Source organism: Aptenodytes forsteri, unplaced genomic scaffold, assembly GCF_000699145.1.
Source record: "Aptenodytes forsteri isolate BGI_AS27 unplaced genomic scaffold, ASM69914v1 Scaffold136, whole genome shotgun sequence".
In the NCBI taxonomy this organism is placed as follows: Eukaryota; Metazoa; Chordata; class Aves; order Sphenisciformes; family Spheniscidae; genus Aptenodytes; species Aptenodytes forsteri.
The window spans coordinates 256510-277535 of NW_008796111.1; the positions used below are offsets into that span (position 1 = coordinate 256510).

General features: G+C 40.5%; 1 protein-coding gene across 2 annotated transcripts in view; it reads right to left on the minus strand.

Moving 5' to 3' along the window:
- Nucleotides 1-4841: 4841 nt before the first annotated feature.
- Nucleotides 4842-21026, minus strand: part of CDK5RAP2 (CDK5 regulatory subunit associated protein 2) — an 82019-nt gene continuing 65834 nt past the window's right edge. Inside the window, exons 28-38 of one of the 2 annotated variants that reach the window (XM_019474084.1) lie at nt 19796-19912; nt 18153-18342; nt 17815-17936; nt 16168-16416; nt 14386-14469; nt 14002-14261; nt 11533-11679; nt 9383-9521; nt 5937-5983; nt 5624-5698; nt 4952-5031 (exon numbers count right to left, since the gene is read on the minus strand). In XM_019474084.1, coding sequence (XP_019329629.1) covers nt 5636-5698; nt 5937-5983; nt 9383-9521; nt 11533-11679; nt 14002-14261; nt 14386-14469; nt 16168-16416; nt 17815-17936; nt 18153-18342; nt 19796-19912 — 1418 coding nt within the window. In that variant the 3' untranslated portion in view covers nt 4952-5031; nt 5624-5635. Of the gene's footprint in view, nt 5032-5623; nt 5699-5936; nt 5984-9382; nt 9522-11532; nt 11680-14001; nt 14262-14385; nt 14470-16167; nt 16417-17814; nt 17937-18152; nt 18343-19795; nt 19913-21026 lie in introns of both variants that reach the window. The other variant, XM_009286878.1, reaches the window with a different exon arrangement.

Consider the following 21026-nt stretch of genomic DNA (forward strand, 5'->3'; position numbering starts at 1 on the left):
GGCAGGGGGGTTGGACTAGATGGCCTTTAGAGGTCCCTTCCAACCCAAACTGTTCTGTGATTCTAAAACTTCAGCAAGCACTAAACGTGCTGATAATTGCACCTTGACGATAAGGCCAGTGGCTTCTGGATTCATAATGATGAATCAACATAGAGCACGTTTTAAGACTGTTTGGGATTGGGTTTTTTCATTTGAGTAATAAAAAGTCAGTAAGCCCTGGCTCCAAATCTCATCTTTTTAGTGTCATTCACACTACTGAGCCCAGGCCCAATCCAGCAGGGTGTGTTTGGGTTTATTTCAGCTTCCTGCAAGCAGGAGACGTGCAAGACAGGCAGGAGCACAAACCCGGAGCAGCGGCTTTGTGCTGGAGGATTCGCGGCCGCGGGTATGTGCTGGGCTTTGCACAGCTTCATCCAACACCGGCTCCCAAAGCTGCGGCCCCGCTTCTCTGCGAGCGCAACTTGCTTTTGCCATCTAGTGGCTGTCCCAGAAAGGCTGAAAAATGGACCTGGGGAGCCAAGGTGGAGATGGAAGAGGTCAGGAAGGGAACGGGGGGGAGAAATGTCTGGGGGTGGTATCTGCGCTATTCAAACAGCTTTTTTCCGAGTTGTTACAGCCATGAAAATGAGACCAGCGTACCAGGCTTTGCAGAGCGCACTGCTGATACATCAAGGTTAGTGTCGGAGTTTATCAGCCGGCGAGGCCCGGCCAGAGCGCGGCACCCCCAGTGCAACGCAGCCTGCAACATGGCTGTGCTGGGCTGCGCACGCTTGCACGGTCCAGAGGCCAAATGCCCTCCGCCAGCAGCAGAACCCACACCCAGAGGTGCAAATCGCTGTGCACGGCCACCTAGAAGCGGTTGCCGCTGTGCGTCGAAGGGCTTTAATACGCGCAGTAGCGTGGCCTCCTTTGCACTGGAGTGGTTTGACCTCGCAGGTGATCCTGCTCGCAGCAAAGCCATGCCTCCGCTTCCAGGCTCGTGCTTTAACCCACAGCCCACACCCGCCCGGGGTGGAAAAGCGCTGGGTACCCACGGCTTCACATAGCTTGTGTGCACGGATGACTGGGGGGGTCGGGCTTTGGCTGCTTGTAAATTGGGATTTTGGTGTCAGTAGAATTCCAAAGAGTGTTGCCACTTTCTTTTTATATTTTGCTTTCCATATTGTCATTTCTGTTGAATTTGGAAGTGATGACAGGATTTGCTTTCCATCTAGTTCAGGAGTGTTTAAAATAAACCCAAAATGTAAAGCGGGCGCGTTCCCCTCTGCTCAGCTTTTCAGGACACAGCTGGTGGCGAGCGCTCTGCCCCGTCCGCACAATACCCCTGTCCCCCTCCCAGGAGCCCCGACAGGACCCGTCCCTCCCCGCCCCGGCAGACGGCATCCCGCAAAGCCTCACCAGCTCCCTCGCAAAAATGGAACTGGCAGCTTTTGTCGAGATTAAAATACCGCACAGATCTGCTGCGCTTTTGTTTTTAAATGCTTGAATGTATTAGCATTGATTTATTTTTAATACAACCAACCACATGTGATTTTTTTTTGAGTAGTATTATTTCTAGTTGTTCTCTTTGGCAGAGGTAATTATACCGTTGTACTTAAGCTGCGCCCGCAGCCTCCCAGCCGTGCTGCCCTGGAGGGGTGGCTCGGGCTGGCCGGCGGCACCAGGTACTGGGGTGTATCTGTAATGCACTGCTCTGCCCCCAACGGCACTAAATATTTCCTTTATTCAGTGCTCGTATGTAGCTGCACACGTTGTAGGGGGCCTAAAGGGAAGGAAAAAGCCTTTTGTTTTCTTTTTTGTTTTTAAAAAAAATCTCAACAGGCCATCAGCATCCTATAAGGAAGACCACAGCCTGCCTACTGCCTGCAGGCCTGGGAAAAGAGCGGAGAGGTTCAAGGTCACAGGTAAAGACAACAGACCCGCAGGTCTCCCCACACCTACTCAAATGCTCGTTCCTGAACTACTCTCTCAGTAGTGTTTCAAATCACCTTGCACATGTAATGAAAGTACGGGCAGGAACTCAGTAAGCAAATGAGCCCGGCCTTTAATTCCATTTGCTTACGCTGCTTATTTTTCTCCCGCGTAATTATTTTTAAAGGAAAATTTAATTTTGTTTAATGGGAACAAAGTTTAACACTCCATAAGCTTTGTCTTCTGCAGCCCTCCATCTGGTAAGCTTTTTTTCCTTTTTTTAATTATTTTTAAACCGGCCCAGTAAATTATGTGTGTTTAAGAGGCACTTCTCATTAAGATGAAATACTTTGATCTCACAGGATGATCCGTTTTTAAAGAGGCAATGATATACTACGTTTCCCCCCCCCCCACTTACCCAAACACCCGCGGGCACTCCGCCCTGACCTGCCCAGCACACGCACAGGCGCATGCGCCGCTGTGAACTGGATGCAGCAATCGGGGCTGAGTGGAAGGAGAAAAGGGGTCAGGAGAAAAGCTCTGAGAGGGCACAGCAGGGACCATTAAGAAGTAAGTGGCAAATCATCTCAGGAAAGGGAAACAATTTATTTCTTTATTTATTTTTAAGTACAGATGGCGTGGGGGGGAAAAAGGCTGCAAGACGACCAAGAGACATGGGTGTACTATATATAGACGTACAGCTGTTTCCTTCAGGTGTTGTAACTCAAAAACGTAGGATGATTAATTTTGAAAGTTGAAATGTATAGCAGATTCTGATTACATCTGAGTGTCTATAATTTAGCTACTTAGTAAAATTAACTTGACGTTTTTAGTGAGCTGTGAGGACAATAACGTGTGAAGAGACTGAAGAACAAGTTTGACTGCATGCTCTTCCCTTACCTCCCCCTTTTCCAATCTGCAAAGTTTATTTTTACCTTTCCAATGTTTCTGGCATCTTTCCTCTGATCCAGACAAATGAGTTTTTGTCAGCTAAAGATGTTTTGTCATTTCCCCTGATGGACTAGAGGTGCAAGTACTCAGCAGCCCTAACTTGAGATGGAGGTTCAGGCCAGCTCAGGTAAGGACTGTAGGTTGGGATCCCCAAGGCACGTAACACTTCTCAGAGCACGACACCTCCAGAAAGGCTGTGGGACCTCCCGTTAAATCCATTTTCATACTTCAGAACATGAACGTGCAAAAAGCAGGGACCAGGGACCACAGAAACGGGCACCCTGAAAGTGCATGGCTTTACGTTGGTTTTCTTTGATAAAAACTCACTGCACAATGGGTGTGTGGGAGCCCATCACTAACCAGTGCCGAGGACCAGATTATCCACGACCTGTGCCATACCTAGCTACTGTACTGGCAACCACCCAGAACTTAGGAGTGCGGGGGTCAAAGGGAGGATGCAACGGCTCCAACCACTTAATACCAAGCTGCAACTTAGAAGCAAGGTGATTTAGAGCATCTTTGTGGTACTTAAGAGTTAGCCGAATGTCATCAAACCGTTGGGAAACTAATTTGAACACATGAGGGGAGATCTTTGGACTTGTCTTAGCCTGTATGTGTTGCGCATGTACTACCAGACCAGTCAGAACGGCCCGCAGCTCTTCACCAACTCAATGGGTGTAACGGCTACCTATCGTCACAGCCACGTTTCAATGAGCACAAACTCATGTTTTGTGAAAGCCTGTTACATGTTGGTTATTCTCTCGAGTGCAATATCCAAGGACCCAGTATAAGCACAACCCTGTGCTGAGATTTCCCAGACCTGGTGCTAACCTTCTTGAATGACAAGGGCAAGTTACCTAGCGCAACTAGGCATGGTTTATGCTGGTGTTCTCTGGCCTTGCCCAAATATCACTATTATATGTATCAACATGGGAGATAAAAACCCATAGTAAAAGATTTAAATAAATTTAAGAAACATTTTTCAGAGTTTTTAGCAGAAAGGAGGATTTCAACACTGTTTGGCCGTGTCCCTCATACGGCCTTCCGTCCTCTCTGTACGGGGCTCGGGGAGGGTGAGGGGGGACACGTTCTCTGGCCTTGCCAAAATATCACTATTATATGTATCAACATGGGAGATAAAAACCCATAGTAAAAGATTTAAATAAATTTAAGAAACATTTTTCAGAGTTTTTAGCAGAAAGGAGGATTTCAACACTGTTTGGCCGTGTCCCTCATACGGCCTTCCGTCCTCTCTGTACGGGGCTCGGGGAGGGTGAGGGGGGACAGGGGACAACATTAACGTTTTGCCAACAGCACGATGTCTTTCAGTTATGGCTTCCTGAAAGCAAGTTCCCAACACCCCCACTTAGCCACGACGAGCGCTTCTACCATACCGTACAAACACTGCCGATAAGGACTGGATTAATTTTAGCTGAACTCGGGAAACGAACAGTCTAACAACAGGGCTTCTTTGTTCGGTAAGTGCTCAAAGTCTGATGTTTCAAACAAAACAACACAAACGCATTTGTGATTATTTTTCATTTTAATTGTCTGATTCTAAGTAATATTTTCAGACCTAGCATCCATCTAAGTTTCTAACAGGGCAATAAGAAAGCTCAGCAGCAGGCAGCTTCTAGACGAATCTTCCAGCCATGTTTAAAATGCTCTAAAATATTGAACATTTTTGCTACAAAACAATGACAACTGGCAGAATTTTTTTTTTAACCTACATTCTTTCAGCAGTAGAGAAACAGTTTGGAAGGTGGATCACGTTCTTGATTCTTTCAGGACCTTTTGACTAAAACAACAAATAGTTTTATAACATGACAAGTACAAATATAAAATTTCAAATGAGCCAACTTTAAAAAAATCTGGATTTTTCTTCAATACCTCCAGTACCTTGCTTCTGTAATAAATATTAAAAACCATCTTTTACATTACAGAAAATGTTAAATAAGTTATTTACCAAGAGATTTTTTTTTCTTTTTTTTGGTCAAAGGCTGATTCCATTAAAAGAACTGAACAAACATTTTTACACCAATAAATAGTAAGGCATAAAGAAGCAAACAACAGTCACAGGACCAGTCTTTATTAGTGGAACTTTCTCCTTCAGAGAATCCTTTTTTTGCTGGTATAGGAAGGCGATTTTTGATTTTCAGTTGGTGGGACCTGGTTAGAAAAGCAGTAATTATTACTATTTTACAGTATTTCAAATGGACACAATTTGTCCCTTCCCCTGGGCCATAACGCTGCAAAAGGATCTGCAAATAGGAGCATCTGTGTTCAGCAAATCTTCAAATTAATGTGATAAGACTTCCGTAAGCAGAAAGACTTTTTTATGTCATCACTTTCTAACTCAGGTAGGGCTGAGACAACAACAGGACCGCAGCTGCATGGGGAAGTGCTCAGGAAAGCACTGCCGCTGAGGGTCAGGGGGAAGAGATTCACGGAAAAGGGTAGAGGAAAATTTAAGGAGGGGGTCAGAAATGTACAATCATTCAGGGTGGAGTGGTGTGAGGAGAAGGATGGGATTTAGGAGTCAAGAAGTGTATTACAACCTTCTGGGAGTAAAGCCTGAACCTGCTGGGAGAAATCAAATCTGAACAGTGATTACTTAAACACTCAAACTAATTTAATACACTGCATTAGCAAATAGCTGTTTGCGAAAGCTTTGCCTGTTGGGTCTATATTTTAAAAAAAAGCACCACCCGTTATTAGCACATACACAAGCTTTAAATAAGGGTGCCTTTTGTGAACTTACTCAGTCGACAGGTTATTGGACTGTGATCTGCTGAAAATAAACTACTGGAAGAAGATGACAGACATGAATATTAATCTAGGGAAAGCATCAGAAAGGAGAGGGTTTAGCTGTTTACGTGGTCAGTCATAAAACTCTAATTTAAACATCAAACATTGCAGAATATTTATCATACTAAACTGCTGTCACCCAGACTTGATTAGGTAGCAAACCTAAAGCAAATTGGACTAATTCTGCAAAATACTACTGACACAGCAATGCATATTTCTAATGAGTATCTACCAAGGAATTAAATGCAAGCAAAAGTTTTACTTACTTCCAGGTTTCCTCTAGCCTTCTTCAAGACATCATGAGTTAAAACCACTGGAAAGAAAGAGGAGATTAAAAAGAATACTGCACAGTCTTTCTATAGTCTCTGTATTCAAGTCTTAAGACCAAATTTTAAATCATGTATGAACTTGCAGCTACACGATGGGCAGCGACCAGGCAATCACACACGGCCCTGACCACCACTTCAACTTTCTTACCAAAACCCAGAACTGTTACTCCCTCCCGAGCCCTGTTCAGAACCTCAGGCTGATGCACAAACAACAGTTGCAACAACCCAAAATTAAGGGGCAATGCTGTACTGGCAGGCAGAGTTAGGGAAGAGCAGGAGTCATCAGTCAGGACCACAGGACGGGTCCAAAGCAGTGCCAGCACTAGAATGCCATTTCCTACCCCCGGCCTATGTTCCATCTAGCACATAATCCTCTTTTCAGAGCGACGCATCAGGGAAGTGTTTTTAAAGTCTGTCTACCATAACAAGAACGATACATGTGAAAACACGCATAGCTCATCACTACATTTAACGTGAGAGGTATGAACAGCCCCCTGCCATACTGATGACCTGGTTCCCTCGATCTAAGTCGTCAAAGGAAGACTTTCTGTTAATTTTAAGGGGAGATGGTGCATGACCTAACTACAATTTGATCTATTAGGGAGCCTACTTGCGTGGGGGAGGGTGGTTAGCAGAAGGGGGAGAAAAATGGTGCAGTGGAGAGGTTATGGGGGACGATGTGCTGGGAAGAGGACAGATGGCAAAAGATGTCAGCCAGCTCCTCCAGCAGTTCAAGGACAAAGCAACCTATATATGCTTAGGGGAAATCATGTCAGTGGCTTGCTCTGAAGGGTTCCAAGTTTTCTCTATTCATCCAGCTAGTTTGCCTCTGTGGGGACAGCGCGAGACCTGTGAATGGAGGAGGGGATGTTTCTAAACAAAACTGATATTTAGAAATGTCAGGTTAAATATGTGATTCTCTAATCTGTGTCAGCTCCATAACTGCTGAAAAATACCATTCACAAGTACCAATTTAATATTCCAGTCTCAAAAATAAACAATTTAGCCATAATAAAAATTTTTCATTACAATAATAAGAACCCAGCAACTCCAAGGGTATAGCTGTCATGAGATAATTATACCCTTGGCAGATTACTGCAATTTGGCACTGCATTGTTACATGTCCAGAGGTTCAGATGAGGTTTATAAGCAATGCGTTCTCTCGCCAGAGAAAGCACACAGAAGACTGAGCCACAAGAATGTTCCAGTCTCTGCCTCTAAATATATTTAGGAATGCTCAACTAAATAACAGAGGGAACTTGAATATCCTCAGTGGAGTGGCCAGCTAACAGGACGTTTGGAGAATGAAGGAAGGCAAGGTCACCTACTGCGATGCCTTTGCTTTCTTAGGAGAAAGGAAGAAACAACAAAAACAAGTGTAAGCATCCTAACAAAATCCAGCAGCTTCATATGATCCCCCAGTTTTGTTGTATGCTTGGTCAGGAATTTGTGTACAGATGCAATTTAGAAACATTTCTGAAATTGCTCTTTAAGGCAAAGGTAACTTGACATCCATAATTCCCATAATCAATGAAACTTACAGAAAATCGTATCTAGGTCTTTCTGTGTAGCAGAGTGCTCTCTGCTCATAAAGAACTCTGCTAGTAAATTCATTTCACCTGGCAAACTAGATTTTCCTAAATCAAAAATATTAAATTCAGTACATGAAGAGAATTTAGAGGATGTGACACTAATAGCAAAGGTGCTGCTGGCCAGGCAGTACTTTGTATTAAGGAGATTTCAGAAAATGCAGGCTTCATTTTATCAGGCCCTAGTTCAGATGAGGTTGAATGCCCTGAAAAGGAGTGAGCAAAATAAGGGGGAGATGTGGTTTTCTATTTGAAAGTATGGGTGGATGGAGTGGCTGTGGGGATAACATTTTGGCCATAAGGGTAAATTCTCTGCTGATTTATACTCTGCCCAGCCCTACTGAAATTACCCAGTATGTCTGAGATGTCATTGGAACTAGGAACTGACCAAACTAAACCAGTAAATCTACCTCCGGGATATTATTTGGACAGACAGAATAGAATAGCTTTGATTTTTATATGACAACTCCAAACTGAGCTATTATTTAACTTTAAAACCTGAACAAAACATAATTTTGGATTTAATATAAGTAACTTGTACATCATTTAATACAACAATTCTGAAAGAAGTGACCAAAAACTAGCCCATAAATGCTTAAAAAAAAAAAAATCTGCAGGCAGAATATACATGTACCTTAGATATAAAAATTACAGGCTATGGAGCAAAATAACATTTATTCCTCTACGTTGCATTTAAATGACTTGAGTAACTTACGGTATTATGGCCATTTTCATAACTTTGTGTGATGTGTAACATTGCACAGTCTAGATGAATTACTGATAACACAAGTGCCATTCTAGCATAGACTAATGAGTCATTTAGTCCCACCTCTAAGAGAAGGTTAGATTTTTTTTTTTTAAACGAAGAAAATTAAATCCTCCTCCCCCAATACACATATTGCCATAGCATGAAGGTAGAGAAGAGGTTAGCTCCATTCAAATCTCTTCTGATGAGTGATTAAACTCTAACACAGAAGAGATGAATCTCTTCAAACAGTCACCTGGCTTAACACAGCTACAATATAGTCCATGTCCCACTTGTTTTCATGTTTCCAGATAATTTTCTAGATACAGCTGCTAAGAGTAAGGTATCATTTCACAGCATGCCCTAATTTTTCTTTAAAAAATGACTCATAGTAAGCTTTTGTTTCCCTTCTTCTGAGCCTTCTGTTCTCTTGCATTTCTCAGTCTAGTGTAGAGCATTGACAAATCTCCTTTGCTGCTGCTTTGGCTTTTCCCAGTATTCAGCTATCTAGTGCGATACACGCAACAGATAGATAGGCACCGCAGAAAATCTAAAAGCCTAATTCCACATTTATCAAGACTGAGGCAAAAATCACAGTTTTCAGAAGGACAACATCAAAAACTTTGGCTGGAATGGTCTACAGCAACAGTAACTTTGCCTCTGACAGGAACTGCTGTAGGATAGAAAACTTGGGGAATGGCAGTATCTGAAATGGAGTAACTCAAGTAATTCGTGGCAATTGGTGGCAGCTGCGTGGATTGACACCTTATCAGTGGGTTGTGTAAAACCATGAACTGCTTCTCATGTTATTCTATGCAGCCTTTTGTAGTTGGGCAACTTTCTTCCATCTGAATGAGGCTCCATCAGTTCTGTACAGTCTGAACCTCGTGAATCGTTTGTCACTAACAACTGAGCGCGCACAAGTAAACACCAGTCAGAGCAACTGCAAAAGGACGGGTGCCTATGTTCATTTTGTTGTTTCTCCAATTTTAGAGGTAGCCATAGACTACAAAAATACAAAAAGAACCAGTAATAAAGCATACACTTACACTGGTCAATGATGACTTTCTCCATGTTTTCCTTCAGCTGGTTTGTGGAGTGCAAGCGTTTCACTGTGCTATGTAACTTCTTCTCTTGCTCGGACAGTTTCTTACGTAATCTAAATATTTCTGCTTTCATTCCTTCATCCTAAATTGAGAGAAGAAAATATTATATTAAAGCATTATATAAAAGTACTTTGTACATCGTTCATTGCTAAATACTTTTGTACAAGAGCCCTCAAGCTTCCTTAGAGTACAACCAACTTAAAGGAGTGAAACACCACTAAGCGCCTGTCCTTCCACATTCACATCCCCAATGACATATGATTCTATGACATCTGCCAGGAGACAACTACAATTCTTAGCTGGCTTTTAGTGCAATTAATTTTTCTGCTAGTCTGAGAAAAGTCTTAACAAACACCAGTGCCTATTTTTGTTTTTAAACTTCCATTCCTCTCTTTTTTTCCCCCCCTCAACTAGAAAATATAATGAAGACCAGTGCTATGGGATCAGCAAGTATCCTGTCTGTCAGGTTCAGAACTTCTAGCTTCCTCCTCCAGTGTTCTGTTAATAGTTGATGCTGCCTTTATCAAAGGGCTGAAAGGCATTGCACAAATGACCAGGACACTTTTCTTGCAAAATTAGTTGACAGTATCATTATTCAAGGTTCAGTTTTCACCACAATTCCAACTAAGTTATGGTTAGTATCTTTTAAAACAGGACTACGAGTAGCCCTGACAGTCTGCCAGTATCACTGATCTGGATCCTCATGCAAACTTAAGCTTGTACATTTTTCTTCTTGTTCTGCCACTTCTTTTTGCTAAATAATAGCATCTTCTGGAATTTGCCCCTAGCATTTAGCTCTTCAGAAGAACTGATTACTCACAACTCCTGTGGGGCTGAAGAGAAGGCAGTGAATGTTCAGTATCTTTTACAATCAAGCTTCAAGAGATATTCTTTCATATACTGCATTTAAGACATCAGAAGCAACCTAATGTCCTTAAGATCTCAGGATGTTGGATAACAAATTCTAGAAAAGATTCCATTAGGCTCCAATAAGGTGCAGTCCTGGGAACTCAGATCCCCTGCGCATTGAGGTCAGGTTTTGGGAAGTGACTGATCCAGATCAAGAAGGTTTAGATCAGTATGACAGTAAAGCATTAGATGCATCACACATACACTTGAAAGACCTCTGTGTGTGTATGGTATGTTCAGATACTGCAATCCAGGCCAACATATAGCTGTCTATATAGAATATACACATAAGGATAAAAATGGAAGTATACACATTTGTCAAGACATCCCAAATAGGGAGCTGAAACATCAGTGAAGCATATTAGACAGCACAGTTCATTCTTACTGCTTTGTGATTTTACACATTTAAGGATGCTAGAAAATAACAACAAAAATGTTATTAAAAATATATATAAAATGTTTACTTTCCTAAAGTTGTTTTTTTTTCCAGCAATACCCTGCCTCCCTTAAGAAACGTATACAAAAACCTCAGTGAAAACATTTTAGATTTATTTCAAAGCCAGAGTTTGAAACAGTTTCATTACGGAGTGGTGGTATTATGACAGCATAGATAATTCATTCCTCATTCAGTTCACTTCCATTCATTTGCATAGTGCAATCCTTTTTAGTTAAAATGTTATAAAACTTGTCTTGGGGTTTTGTCACCCTTTTAAAAAAGCATCCTATTTTACAGCTTAGGCATCAAAAACGTAAAAGGAAAATGTAGGTCAGATTACATCAAAGTTGCTGAAGTTTCTCTTGTTACTAGTATATACATAATCAAATTGAATTTGGTTCTATAACAGGGAGTCCAAACCTTTTCTTGTTGAAATGGAACGTTTGCCACCTGCCTTGGTTTCCTGAATATCATGTAACAGGGTAACAGATTACATCTTTAAAATAAAGTATTTTGTAAATAAACACCCCGGTATACAATATGATCAGGATAGAACACCAGCACCAATTCAGCCTTAGCCTTCAGTGGTGAGAGCTAACTAAATCCATGTCTCCAGAGACATCCTGGGTTCATGATTTTCAAAAGATTTTCCCAAATGACACGTTCCTAACTGGTGCATCTTCCTTGACACATTAGAACAGTTAAAACAAACAAACAACCCACCCACCAAAATGAAACATAATAGTACCTGAGTGCCATGAGTAGTACCGTGTACAGCCTTCAGTGGAAGGGAAACTCTCCAGAGAAGTTTCAGTAAACGCGCAGCCTCTTCTAAAATCTGCTGTACTGTGTGAATATTTGTGGAAAAGCTATGCAGCGATGCCTGGTCTGGTACCTATATCATAGGATTAGAGACATGTTATATTTTATGCTTAAAACATTATGAAAATGTAGTCTTAATTAATGGTTTAAATCCAGTTGGTATGAATTCATATTTAAGATGATGTACACAGCTATTGTGTGCCACAAAAGCTAATTTGTTAGTTTACAAAGACTGCTGAATTATGCATTATCTGAGAATTTCAGGAAAGGAGGGGATTTATCGTTATCAATAACCATGATTAATAATAGATTATATTTACTAGATTTGCTATGCCACATGGTAATAGTTGGCAACTCTCCTCTTTCTCCATTTGCATTTCGTGTCACGTTATTTGAAAGTCAAATGATTACAGACATCAATTTAAGCAATATAGATGTTTCTTCCTTAGCAGACCCTTTAAACTGTTCCATTTAATGCTAAAATAACTATCAGGACACATATAAAATGTTTTCCTCTGCTGACAGATGAGAAAACCAAATTGAAGAAATTGCATAAATGTGAAATAAAGGAGGGAAAGAATGCAAGGGGAGCAAATGAATTACCAAAGCAATGGAGATACAGAAGGGGGAAGGGTAATGAAAGAAGAGCATTCACAGTTCCTGCCCCATGCAGCACATCATTTGAATACTTATTTAGCATTGTTATCTAACCCGAATCCTCCTGTCACATAAAATATCCCATTTGCTAAGTAGTTTGAAACTTCAGTGATGTAAAGCTTGATAGAAAACGGCACATTATGAAACTTACTGCTTTTATCTTTACACTAACAAAACAAGTTAAAAACTTAGACAGATTACTTTTTCAGTCATTATCAGTATCTTAACTAGGTCATTTGAAAATATATGGTACCTCAGAGAGTCTTAAGTGTCATTCAGATATCATTTTAGTGTGTGAGCACACGTGATACCACAAAAAGAATTTCAGAATTGTTGAAGACTGCACCTTCAATAGCTTTAATAATTGTAACTAGAAAAAGTAGTAGCACGAATTTATCCATGCAGTTAAGACCTTCTGGTTTTTGAAGAGCAGTAAGCATGTTTTTTACAACATTTATATTATCATAGAGTTGTAGGAGTGAAAAGGACCTTCATTAGTCACCTAGTTTACTTTCCCACTCCAAGGCAGGAAAGCATTACATGTAATTTTTCCAACATTCACGTAATCCGTTCTTAAAAGCGCCTCCAGGAGCAGTGTCTCTGAGCAGCCTCCATTCCAGTGTTTCACTGTTTTTACCACTGGCATGTTGTTTTAAATGCCTGATCCAAGCCTTTCCTGTTGCGGTTTAAGTTTCTTAGTTCCTTATTAGCTGCCACGGACATGTACAGATTATTCCTTCCCTTTTGTTGAAAGTTGTAGGCAGATTTGTCTTATTCAGTCCACCTCAAATACGCTATCATTAACTGTATCCAGAAATTAACAATATTAATCAAGAAAAAATTAGCATAAGGAAAGACTAGTTGTTCTCCTGACTCTAGAGGAAAAGGATTGCCATTATTCAATACAAGGCAAACATTTTACTGGTTTAAGATTTACTATGTTTAAGACTACAGCAAGAGCACCATGACTTGCTATCACTGTGTCACACACGATGCAGAAAGGATGATACACTATGCCTTAGAAGACAGTATGCAATCATTAATGAGATATTCAAGATCCTAGACTAGCTACTGATACTGCTAAAGTGTTCCATTGATACCAGGAAGTGGAAAAATATTAAAAAGCTTCCCTAATATGAAACAACCTTCATTAGCATCCATCAATCGTTAATGTACAGTTACCACCTGGTGTTACTAAAGGGCTGAATACAAGTAAGTGGGGAACTTTACCAGCTGTATATCAGATTTCTTTTAACTGTCTCGTATTTCCTGGGTTTATCCCAAGCCTTCATTACAAGAACATCTCCTTAATTATTTTTATCCTTAGGTTACTGATGCATACCCCTAGTTTAAGCCCTTTCTAAAGCATTTTAGAGTTTTATCTGAGTTTTTTTTGTTGTTGTTTTTGTTTGGCTTTTTTATCGTTTCCAGTGTAACAATCACCAATTTCCATAGTAAAAGCAAGTCGTTTCACCTCATTTCAAGTTGCAAGTAAAAGTGAGATTGCTTATTAAAGGGCCAGAAGTAACTAATTTATCCGTAGCTTCATTAACCCAGAATCACAAATAGGTGCCTGCATCTAGATGAGACTTGGGCAGTCAAGGTTGAGGTGTCCTGACAGAGTTATTCAGTTAATGGCACCTGCTGCACCATTAACCTAGTTCTTTGCTTTTGTAACCTACACATTTTGCACCTCTAGGTAAAATTCACCATCCTCTTAACAGCTTTCACTGTTTACCTTTATTCCAGGCTCCTGCAGTTTCGTACCAGTGACCTCTCTTAAAGAAATCTCCATTTCTGCTAAAACCTGTTGCCCTTCTGAAATCTGTTTCCGCAGAGCATTATAATCCTCAATCAAGCCAAGAACGTGGCGCCCATTTTTGTCTGCCCACATACGATGTCCAGGCACAAGACGAGGGGTACATGTCGTACTGGAAGATGAAGTGCTACTGCAGTGTGAAGTGCTGTCTAAATCGTCTTTAGAGGCTGAATGCGTACCTGGGACAGAAAAATAGTTTAATTTTTTTATCTGTACATGTAGAATTAATTGACACTAGACTTCTCTTAAACAGCAAGTCTGGGATACTGATAACAAGCAAGTTTAAGATACTTTTAGATGTACCTGTTTTCACTAGCGAAATGCAATGGCCATGTTTCTCCAGCTCACAAATGTTTCTGCTGGTAGCAGGGCATTTGCAAAGATTTCCTATACATAAAAACGGGACAAGGAAGAGTGTATCAGTAGAAGTTAACATGCATTAAAAAAACTTCCTAGCTCTACTTCTGTTCCTTTTTTTTTTTGCTGATGCTGCACTTGGACTCAGGAAGCAGGGAAAACCAGCTAATTTTCTAGTACCACACCATATATCTTCCAGTATTTATCTACGTTAATCTTTTTAGCATCTATCCAAAGTTCTAGATATCTCCCAAAATCAAGTCATAGTCAGAAAATCTAAAATACATCCTGATGAAGATATTTTAATCAACAAATGTAAGCTTCCCATTAACTCCACAAAAAGCATGACACTGTCCATAGCTATACCATACTTAAGATCATATCTATATTCCCCCTCTTCAGACCTTCCAAATTCCCTAAGTACCTATGACTTACCTAAAGTACCTATGACTTTTACTAAAGACTAATCACAGTACCTCTAGAAAGCTAACAAATTCAGCTGTTGACATTCCAAGGAGTCCTTCTGGTCCATATCAAACCAAGCTATTGTAACTCTATTCACCATTTTCTTAAAGAAATAATGAGCTTCTCCAGCTCCTATCTACTCTACCTGGTGCAGGTCAAAAGTAACATCTAGGATTCTATCTAGAAACTAACCAGGAACAAATGCAATTTGGGGATACTGGTGGTACAGTTTTCCCCACAATAGCTGTTCCACACCTACTTGATCACGACTGGCCCTAAGGAACCATCCCCATATGGAGCACGTGACTAATCTAGCGTTCAAGTATAAAGTGCATAAAGAACGGTAGCAACCCATAAATGTTATCTGCTACAGTCTGCATCTTTCTTACTTGCACAGAGTAGCGTAGAGTTATGCTCATTACGTATTTCATCTGAAGTATGATTCTGATTGGACACGATGGACTCCACAAAAGAAGTAAGGTGGTAAAAAACCCTGTTGTGTCTCATGAGCTCTCACACTAATCCTCTGACTGGTGCTGTTGCTCTGTGTGGTGCATAAGATTTAGGTAGGCATGTTCAGGTGAAGTGTATGGACCCAGAAAGCCCCGTTATTATTGCTTCCCATAACATGATGTATATCTGTACAGGCAGTAGGAGAGGTGGCTTTATGCTGGACATATGGAAAGCTGCCACTATGCAGAGTACTTTAGCAGCAAGGAAGAACATTCTTGTGCCCTCTGTAGACCACGTACATCTCTACTGGGACAATAATTTAACCCTGAGTGTAAACACTACATTTTCCCTGATTTGCTAAAACGGTATCACTTAACAGTGATTGAAATAAAGGTAAAATACTCCTCAAGGGCAAAAAGGGGACAATTTATACAAAGACCGTGTAGTGCACTTATTGATCATTCTTGAGTAATACATACTCACCCTTAGCAAACACTATAGAGCTCCGCATTAAAAATAGAACCCCCAGGTAAGCAAAATTTACGGCAATTTAATGTAGGCATCCTTCCATCCCAGAGACTGTCTGCAAATGCTTTTCTTGAATGAAAAGGAAGTGACAGTTGGAGGCTATAAGACAGCGCAGTGTGCATTTCACCTCCCCATGCACTAATAGCTCTAACAGGAAAGGGATTTGAAAGGCCGACGGGCAGGTCCCAAACGCACAGTTGATGTTGTATAAGGCTTTAAGAGCATCTTTAAAGAACAAGGCACAGGTTCTACAGTATAACAAAAGCATGTATGGCACAGTACCATTCATTCCTGCATAATGCTGAGATTCTTGTTTGAAAAGATGGTTGATATTCACAGCTGACACTGATCCCACTTCCTCTCTCTTTTCTTTTGAAAGCTGTTCCTCTAATTTTTCATGCAAAGACTTGTTTGTCTCTATGCTTCTTTCAAGCTGCACTCGCAAACTCTGTATTTCAGTCAATAGTTCATGTAAGTCAAGTGGATTATTCTGATCTTTTCGGAATTCTTCTGATGCATCACATCTGGAATCTGAGACAATTTCAAAAGAAACACAACATCTTTAACAATTAAAATAATATTAGCCATTATCAGAATGCTGAGCAAGTAAATTATAGCCAGCTTTATCCTCAATATTAAGAATTAACTACAAACAGCATTAAGATAATGGTTTGACAAAAAACCATGTCTTAATTGCTTCTACCCTCGAAAGATTTAAAGAACTGAAAATTATTTTTCACTTTGTCCATAAAAGCTAATAAGTCTCATGCCAAAAGCAAAAAAATGTAATAAAAAGAGAATGAAGAGGATTTACAAAATTTGAAATGCATTAATGCACAGTCTGGGGAAAGTAAAAGGAGTGGGTGATCTCAGAGTGCAGAGGAGGGCTGGAGTAGAATTGGGAGTTCAATTTTACACGCAGAAGAAAAAAGAAAATAGTCATCACCTGGCAACCAGAGGAACAAATCTGAACCTGAAAAAAGCAAGGGCTGTGTTCGTCTTTTCATAGAAGGAGGTCAGTACACAAACAATTCCATGTATTCTTTCATGCTGAAATCAAACTGCTCTCCAGACAGTGGGAAGGGGCTCAACTGCATGAGGAGGGTGTTGCTACTCTCTAATTACATTACCAGTTCTGCAAGGAGACTTACTTCCATCCCCGAGCCAACTTTGGCTTAAAGCCTTATGCCAACAGGGGTCTTCTGCTGCAGCTAGGCATGAAATACAGTGATGGCAGGGCATATTACTCAAAGTAGCAGGAAGAAAAAAGTCAACTTTTACAAGAACTTCCAATGGGAAATTTGCTGGGTCCTGTAACGAGTATGCAGCAATGAACAGCATTCCACTTCTTTACCTAACCATACCAACAGCTATGTGGTGGTATAGCTTCTTTACAAGGGGTAGGAAGAACTCATGCAAGCCTCATTCCTACCCCTCACCTTTAGTGACAGAAAAGTGGACAGGAAATTATTAAACATCTCATCCAGAAAACAGTGCCAGCGCTACTCCCAGCCCCAGGGAGAAGACATTACCCTCATATTCAGACAAGAGAAAGCACGAGCTACCTGAGTAAGCACTACCTGTGAGGATGCAGCAGCATGTATTTAGATGACAAATAAATATCTAAGATCCCCATGAAGTTTATCCAGCCTGAGCCACTGAATCTTCAATATTTGTTTTAGCTTAGCTAAAAAGGTAAAGGAAACTTGGGTGTGCCTAGTCAAAACGTATCATACATCTCAACCTCGCAGTTACACTCCTAAGTAAAAAGCAGCATTTTATCATCAAGTTGTCAGTTCTACTTTGCATAGCAGACACAAGTAGAAACAAAGAAATAGTGACCTAGCCCTACTGTCCTTTGACAAGATCATATTCAGAGAGGGAAGGGTTGCAAGGGCTAAGGGCACAGAAACAATTGAGCATTTATACCTGTCCTCTTCCTTCTTGCTTCTTCCAACTTTTCATAAACCTTGATCTCAGTTCGGAGTGACTGCAGTAAGTTCTCATTCTCAGAGAGCTGACGTTGCTTTACATTAATTTCTGTTTGCAACCTGTTAAGTCCCAATAAACAGCAAAGTTAAGTGTTAAATTCTTGCCTTTTGTTTCAAAACCTAAAATCCATTCCCCTTTCCCTCCATAATTCTTCCCTTGCCTTTTGAATATATCTATGCACCTCATTAATGTTAATGGCTATGGCTAAACACATGCTTGTCACATTGATAATTTTCTTCTCTAAATGAATGTCTAAATGTGGACAGAATCAATACCTGTTTAATTCATTACGACTGCTGTAAATCTGACATGTCAGATATCTGGTTTCATCCTCCTTTTGGCCAATTTGTTTCTGCAACCTTTCATTTTCTTTCTTGACACATTCATAATCTTCATGAAGATGTTCAATGATTGCATTCTTTTTAGAAAGAGATTCTCTTAACTTTTCATTTTCCTTTTGTTTATCTGAAACAAGAAGAAATACAAGTTATTTGCAATGCCCACAACCCACTAAAGCTATGCTTTTTAACAAAACCAGCTTTTTCAGAGACTGTCAGAAAATAACAGCTGCTCTTGTGAGTTTTAGGTTTTCAGTATTTCAATTTTCTAACGGCTTTTGCTAGATGCATTTTCTGTAACATGCAACATTTAACCCCCAGGACCCACAAAGGCTCAATAAAAACCTGTGTACAGCCTTATACGCCAAATGCCCACAACACCTCTTGGAATTTGGTCAGGATAGTATCCAACAACTGGTGTCAGCAGGGTCCCAAAGCAGGCACATGAATTTTGCCAATCCTCACAAAATAATGGATTTGACTTCTCTTTAGGAAGAAAAGAACTCAGTAGGATTGTTCTAGGGCATGTTGCATCCACGGTCCTCTTTGTCTCACAGAAATCCCTTTGTCCTCTCCTTCCCAGCCCTATTCATCTGCCGAACGTATCATATCGGTCCTTCTTTCCTTGGCAGAAGCTATTTCCCCAAACTGGTTCTGTGACAAAGAATTGCTGATAGGGGCAACTGAGCATTCTGAGACAGCTGCAGAGAGGCTTATGGGGACCCCAATTTCTTTGTGACCCTATGTTTAGCGTTGTAAAAGGAGGCAGCAACCTTGGCAAAGACACAGCAGGGAGGAATCGTTCCATCTCCCAACAATCAGAAAATCACTCCTTCATCTTCAGTAGTCCTGTTGAACGCGTATGAAAATGGTAAACCCCACGTGCTGTTGAAAATGTGTATCACCAGCCTTCCACTACTGAAAACGTAAGCTAAGACTAGACAGAAAGCACCCGAGACCAAAACATGCAGGAGATATCTAAGAGGCTTTTCTTTCTCTAGTGCATCCAGGAATAAAAGGAAAAGATCATAAACTCCAGAGATACTGACATTATTTTAAAACACAAGGGCGACAATGCTCTAGTCATCATGGTTCTTATACAAAAGAAACCCTGATACTATCAGATCGTATTGTCAAACGTGGAAACAAACAAAAGCAGGGATATATTAATTAAAAAAGTAGAACTTGAACAAACTGATAAGCACACCAAGAGGCACTAAAACAGATGAGAGAATACATGACTCTGGAAGAAGCACCAGTGCTTTTACACAAACAGTCTGAAAATATGGAGACTTATAACCTAATTGTAGCTTAAGCTGCTTTTAAGAACCTCGTTAGCGAATTGTTGGTTTTCTTGGGGGGAAAGAAGAAGGAATGCTACAAATAAACAGAAAGACGGAACATTACTGTTACTCCTTTATCATTGTTAGCCCCAGTTTTAATGCTTATGGTTGAGCATGGAATTTCAGGGGTAGAAAGAATGGTTGTCAGTTTAATGAATGGACTGTTAATATTTTATTGTTTTCTGATCTGAAATGAGTTGCAGTCTACTCCTGTAAAGCACAGTTTTACATTTTTACCTCTGGATCCTTTTGCTAGCATTGCATTCAAAACTTGATTTTGCTTCCTCAGGAAATGTATTTCAGAAGTCAGGGAATTATGCTGCTCTGAGCCATGGATAAAAATGTTTGCTGAACCTATAAATATATACATAAAAGATGATTTATGAGTCATCTCTAGGTCATTAGAGATTAAACTTTCCAGACAAGAACAATTTAAAAAATTGCTGAAAAATATGTTATGAAATATATTTCTCCCCTATATATTTTGAAGGTTATCCTTACAGACTGAAAAGCAGTTCAGGCTAATGCCAAGTAATCCAAAGCCCTGCATCACAAGTACCTCTCATTGCCGGGCAACCATTACCAAAATTGCAAAATTATTCCTGGCAGTCTTTACCTATCAGCTAAAATTCCAACAGGGCAAAATGCAGGAGTATTTTGTGACATTGCTATTCTTTGAAAATAATGCAAACTGTACAAAGGTTTACCATATATTTCAGTCTTCTTCTGTTCATACTCTGTTGTATTTAATGACACCATTGCAGAGGACCACTAGATTCTACAAACTAATCCACAGTAGGTAATGCAGGAAGTAATGTAAATAGTCTGGTAATACATTTGTTACCACGCCAGTCTAGAGCATAAGGCTGGAGTCACTGTCTTTGCCTCTGCTTACAAACTGAGAACCCATTTACAATCACAGGGATGAAGACTCATCCCTCTTACATTCGTGTATTTAACATTTAGATATCAGAGCAAGTGTTCATCAACCTATAGCTTCCATCAATAGTCACGGGGAGAAACAGGCACCTCCAGAGAGCGACTCATCCGATGTATCCTCTACACACCTCTCTGTGGATGAGATGCCCTGTCCCCCGACGAGACATAACTTCCCTTCAGTGCCTCCACAAGAAGCTCTGGGTAACCGGCACAGATTTAGATGTCTGACTTCTAGAAACCTTAAGGCTGATGAATCCTACTCTGAGGATCTTATTGCGCTAGTCATGTGAATAGAAGTGTTAAATCGTGTATCCAGTCAGTCAAATTCCAGCCTAGGTAATCCTCATAATGTACTCTATTTATGCTACTCATCCTACAGCAATGTGTAATGTGACAGTACAGTCTGAAAAGTGCCACATTCCACTCTCAAGGTGGCTGCCTCTGAAATGCAAGTCAAGTAATTGTTATTGCCCTATATAACCTGCTCATAGTCAGTAAAACACTTCAGGACCCACCAGAATTAACATTA